This window comes from Neophocaena asiaeorientalis, unplaced genomic scaffold (genome assembly GCF_003031525.2).
Source record: "Neophocaena asiaeorientalis asiaeorientalis breed wild unplaced genomic scaffold, Neophocaena_asiaeorientalis_V1.1 scaffold4, whole genome shotgun sequence".
Classification (NCBI taxonomy): Eukaryota; Metazoa; Chordata; class Mammalia; order Artiodactyla; family Phocoenidae; genus Neophocaena; species Neophocaena asiaeorientalis.
Genome location: NW_020173682.1, coordinates 517,986 through 523,985, shown reverse-complemented (window position 1 = coordinate 523,985; position 6,000 = coordinate 517,986). Strand labels below are relative to the sequence as shown.

General features: G+C 42.1%; 1 protein-coding gene across 1 annotated transcript in view; it reads left to right on the top strand.

Annotated features, from left to right (window-relative positions):
- Nucleotides 1-6,000, top strand: part of ITGA8 (integrin subunit alpha 8) — a 180,924-nt gene that overhangs the window by 142,389 nt on the left and 32,535 nt on the right. Inside the window, exon 30 of the mRNA XM_024750072.1 lies at nucleotides 5,842-5,970. Within this exon, the coding sequence (XP_024605840.1) occupies nucleotides 5,842-5,970 (129 nt within the window). The remainder of the gene's footprint in view (nucleotides 1-5,841; nucleotides 5,971-6,000) is intronic.

The following is a 6,000-nucleotide window of genomic DNA, read 5'->3' as shown; positions in this document are numbered from 1 at the left end:
TCCCCCCCCTTCCCTCCCCACCCCCTCTCCTCTCTCCTTTCTCTCCTGCTCTGATAGAGGAATTTCATTCACCTGTTACTTATAACACTACCTGTAGTAGTGTTACTTATCACATCACCAATTTTCAGCCACCAAAGACAATATACTTTCTGAGGTCTATTTCTCTTTGCCTTATCTTCTCTTTAAGATGGTCTTCAAGTCCTCATGTATATTTCAGAAGGTAAAATCACATGTCCAACAACTAAGCTTCAAAATCACCAAAGGAGTGAACTGATTCTTTCAGTTATGCTTTGCATGAACTGTTCAGGCGGTTAAAAAACAGCTGTGGTTTTTTTCTCTCCCAACAAATCCTGAACATTTATGTCTTAAAGAAAATGACATGGTGGCCCGACCCCTTGGACTTGTCTCTGTTTCGATTTAATTACAGGCAAAGAGTCACAGGAGAGAAGGGCGCCGCCCCTTGTGGACTAGGAATATCTGAAATCCAAAGGCAAATGACAAACAAGTTGAAAAAACAGTGTGTGTTGCGTTTGTTTGGATCCGCAGAGCCCTTAATCGAATGTCACCCAACTCTTCTTCCAAAGCTGCATTTCCAACTGCACTGCACATTCCAGCCACACAGTATCCCTTTAATCTGTAAATTTAAACCTATCCTAGGGTAAGAGTTTGTGAAGATGTATGAAAATAGAAAACTCCTGTTGGGGTCAGATTCAGACTAGCACTGGGGAGAGAGCCATATTGCTAACAATTGTTTCCTTATTGCAGAAAGAAGCAACTTTCATGTTTGTTCTAAAGAAGATACATGAGTGTTTACCACCAGCTTGCATAGCACTTAGCAAACATTACCCTGAACTGAAAGTCCGCCTAACATGGGCGCTAAGGGGCCAGCCTCCCTCACCCCTAAGGGTTTCAGATTAAGGAAAAACTTGACTTATGGGTTCATGATCCATTGTGAAACAGGCTCTGAAAATTCATCTGGAAAATAGCCTTTAACTAACTGTTTACATTTCTTGGATAACTTCTACCTTGTTTTTTGGGTTGTATTTTGTTTTGTCCTTGGAAATAATTTCTGGAATGCCATTTGAGAAATCTGTGTTGCCAGCCATTGGAAGACTTTCTGATGATGGTGTTTAAGCGTGGCATTCCTCTGTTTGTAAAACAATGTCACTAAAAGAAAGAAACACATTTTATCAACCAACCCCTGCTGTGTCATACGTTCATTCTCTAGCTCAGAGAAAGTCCTTTGTTTTACCGAGAGACCACTTAGAAATATTTGTGAGAAACGGTACACCAGGGACCACCACAATAGGTTGTGTCGTAACTTTATCTGTGCACTAGCTGCATCTGATATGAACACACAGGAAGTTGAAGAGTTTTCTTCTCTTTGGGTTATTATTTTACTACAGCTACTACTACTACCGCCGCTGCTGCTGCTGCCGCTACTACTAGGCTACACCTTGGGAATAAAGAATATGCCCTAGCTCTTTCCAGCATCTCTGCTCTATAGTTTGGTTACTTACAAAGTTAACATGTCTCCCAGTGACCTATTAAAAAAAGAAGAAATTGGACATAACAAATCTCAAAGCAAAAATTACACACACACACACACACACACACACACACGAGTGTATGATGGGAAACATATAAGGGAATCTTAAAGATTTCCACAATTCTGAATTTTCTGTCTAAGCTCAAGTTTTAATCTTACGCTGTAAAGGTTTCTCTATCAGATTCTCCACCACTGAGTATCCCTGAGCTAACTCATGGCTCACCTGCCATTGTCCTGGAATACTGCAAAGGCCATGGGGCTGACCCTCACCCCGCTCCCAGGCACCTCATCACCCCAGTGCTCTGAACATCACCTCTAGCTACCTGACCTCTGAAATATTCAGTTCAGCATCCAAGACTCTAAATCAATCTCCTGCTTTTCTATTTTTCCTCACTTCCTTTCTCCACTAGCCCTTTTCTTCCTTGATATGAAAACTTTCTCTGAGTCAGTTCACCCACCCGACTCCCAAGGCTGCCTTTGGCCATGCTTTCTTTCCTGCCAAGCCTGGAATCCACGATGAGCTGGTTAAAACATTCTTGTACAAGCTCCCTTACTTCGCCTCCCTTGTCCTCTATCCTTTCCGAGTCCCTGCGCCCTCCCAGATTTTGGCTTCTCTACCACTTAGCCTGCGGGCTTGCTGCAGACGGAGGGCGAATCGTGCTCACTGGGCCGCAGCATCTGCAGACTCCCCTCTGCCATCTGATGGTCTCTCCCTCCGGCTCGCCTCAACCGGCTTCTCCAGACCTTCACTCCTCTCCCCGTACCTCCATGGTCCATCCATCAGTCTCTTGAACATCACTACTATTGGCAGGTGACCTTAAAGCGAGACAGTCTTCAAATGACCCATTTCCCATCCCAAATCCCTCCTCACCGCCCGCCTCCCACCCACACATACACCTTCCAATCATCTCTCCCTCATCCTTAGCTCCTCTCCAGCACTTTCAGAGGAAAGTTCTCCCATTTCCAAATTTAACTTTGCTGCATCGACTATTCCCCGTTTTCTGTATCTGCAACCTCCTCTCTACTAGCTCCTTCCTTGGAGCCTATAAAGTTACTTATTTCCTCCATCTTCAAAACAAACAATAAGCAAATAACTTGCCTCTGTATCCTCTTACAAGAACGGATTTCTTTTCCCTTCCATTGTTAGCCAAGCTTGCTACCCCTACTTCCTTATTTCTCTTTTACTCTTATTATAGTTTTTTTGGTTTTCATCTTAAGAGGTACTAAACGTCCATCATAGGAATATATCAGGCAAGATGTAAAAAGATAAAGAAGAAAATATTTAATTTCTAGTAATGTCACCACCCACTTACTGTTATATTTTCTATTTATTTATGCATTAATTTTTCACTTCACCCATAAACATTTCATTGTATATTGCCAATAATTAAGGACACTCTTTAGAAACCCATAATTCCATTATCATACCTAAAAAGTAATTAGCAAAACTTCCTTAATATCATTAAAACTCCACCACTGCCTAACAATTAGATGGCTATTCTAAATAGTCCTATTTCTGACGCACAATGTAAATAAAAAGCCATTAAAAAAACCGTATTATGTGTGCAATTTTGTAACCTGCCTTTTCCTCTTACTAAGATCTTATATCTTTCTAAATTACTACATAGCTCTACATCATTTTAAAAAAACTGTCCAGTAGTCTTCTGTATAAATGTCGTAACTTTTAAACCAGCATCCTCTTTATGCCCTTAAAGCTTTATGTTACTATCTTTTGTCTCCCTTATAAATAGCTGCTAAGAATATTCATGTTTTATTTTGCTTTGTTTTAGTGCTTTCTTATTTGGAGGATGAAGCTGTACCTCAACTCTTAGCCGTTAGGAATTAGTTAATATGAAAATAAGATTGAGATTTAATTTCATACTTCTTCAAATAATTATCCATTTCTCTAAACCCATTCATTCTTTAGCTTCTGTGGTTCAGTTTCCACCTAGACCAATCCCCTGCTCAGGAAAGGGCATCCATAACTTCTTTTTTTGTTTTTTTTTAATTGAGATATAATTGACATATAACATTTTATTGTATTCAGATGTACAACATAATGATTCGATATTTGTATCTATTGCAAAATGATCATGATGTCTGGTTAACATCCATCACTTTATATATTTACAATTTTTTTTCCCTTGGGATGAGAACTTTTAAGATGTACTCTCTTAGCAGTTTTCAGATATGCACTGCACTATTGTTACTTATAGCCACCATGCTATACATTACATCCCCAGGACTTATTTACTTTATAACTGAGATTTGTACTTTTTGATCCCCTTCACCCATTTCACCCACCACTGACCCTCACCTCTCACAACCACCAATCTATTCTCTGATAAGTTTGTTTCGTGATTTTTTTGTTTTTGTTTTTTTAGATTTCACTTGTAAGTAAGATCATAAGGTCTTTCTGTGTCTTATCTCACTGAACATATTGCCCTCAAGGTCCATCCGTGTTGTCACAAATGGCAGGACTTCCTTCTTCTTTATGGCTGAATAATTCTGCACTGTATATCATTGTATATGTTTAGCACAATTTCTTTGTCCATTCATCTGCTGGTGGACACTTAGGTTGCTTCCAGGTTTGGCTACTGGAAACAGTGTTGCACTGAACATGAGTGCAGACAGCTTTCCCAGTTAGTGTTTTTGTTTTCTTCGGGTAACTATCCAGAAGTGGAGTTGCTGGATCGTATGTCCATAATTTCTTAAGTGACAAATTCAGTGAATCCTTTTAGTTCTAACCTTTCTTTATTCCTCGGCAGGATTTAACATTCTTAGTCACTTATTTTTCATTTATTTTTCTTTTCTGCTACATTCTTTTGGTCAAGCAAGTCCCTGAAGCCAGCCCAGGCTTAAGGGGGGGATTAGACCCTAACCTGTCCATGGGAGGAATAGCAAAGAATCTAGCCCATTAGTCACTATTTTTGCAACTTTCTTTTCCTGAGGCTGCTGTAGAATCACACTTTCCTGGGTTGTCTCCTACATCTGATTTCCCCCTGTGACTTTTCCCAGCTGGGTCTCCTTCCTCTTTTTTTTTTTTTTTTTTCTGATATTTGTTGGATGTTATATATGACTCTATGCTTCTCATCTGACATTTTCTCATGGGGCAACTCAGACCAGTTGGCAGACAGTGACTGTACAGCTTGACAGGTGCTGATGGAGAGCACAGCCATCATCTGGAACATCAGACAGGCCTCAGGGAGTCAGCCTGGAGCAGGGCAGGAGCGGAGCGTGGTTCTGCTTGCTGGGAAGCAGGATGCCCGGGCCTCTTGATGAAGGGGGAGGCTGGCGGGGCAGACGGAGGTCAGCATATAGGGGGCTGTGTCATACCAAGAAGCCTGGACTCTATCTTTCTGTTTATCCAGTAGATTTTTCTAGGTTCTTAGGACAAGATGAGCCCTATCATTTCAGCTGCAGTGTAGGCATATCTCTTTTCATTCCACGGAGACGAGCATACTAGGATTCTTCCTGTGACTACAAAAAAAAAAGACTGGGTAAAAGATGTGCTGTCAGGGACAGGTAGCAGGGAGCAAACAATTAGGTTTTATATTCAGTCGGTCTAAAATAAAGAATTTTAATGGGATACTATGTGTGATTTACTGGAATTCTCAAAATATTTATTCGGTGATCAGATAGGGCCAGCACGGAGCCTGAGATAACATCGTAAGTTCTGGAACACTTGCAAAACAAACTCAGGGCTGAAAACAAGCTCCACCATGGCACACTGCTCACGTGGTGTGCTAGGGAAGAGTCATTTTCATTGCAACACAGTTCTCTCCTGAGGGAGCACTACTTAACAGCTACAGGGTTTGGGGACCAGACACGCCCGAGTCCTTGCCCACATCTGGCTGTTTCCCCACCATCAGCACCTCCCTTTTCTGCCACCTCAGGATGCATCTCACCACACAGAATGTTCCTCGGTTCCCTGATCGACAATGAGAGCAAAGTAATGGGAAAATGACAGCTCACGCTTAGACAGTCCCTTCCACCCTCTCTGCCCTTACGGGGAAATCACTTCTGCTTAAAATCTTATGCTTATAAAGACAAACTTGCCAGGAGTGCATTCCCCGGGCTTCAGGAATTCCTATAAGTGGAGAATGGAAAGGCTTGTTTGCCGCCAGTGTGGTTCATCTTGCTGATGCGTGTGCTGCTGGTCAATGAGAACGGGTCTGAATTCTCAGGTGAATCACAGTCAAGAAAAAAAAAATTGCCTAGCACTCAAGGCAAATGAAAAGGTACCGAGCGCTCATGTACCTGATGTGCTGTTTCTGGCTCGCTCTTTGCAGCCCGCTGCCCCCGCCGAAGACACCCCCGAGCTGAGCGCCTTTTTGCGAAACTCCACCATCCCTCATCGGGTCAGGAAGAGAGACGTGTCTGCGCTGGAACCTCACAGACAGAGCCCCGCCAAGATCCTGGTGAGTTGTCTCAGTGCGCAGATTTTGGAT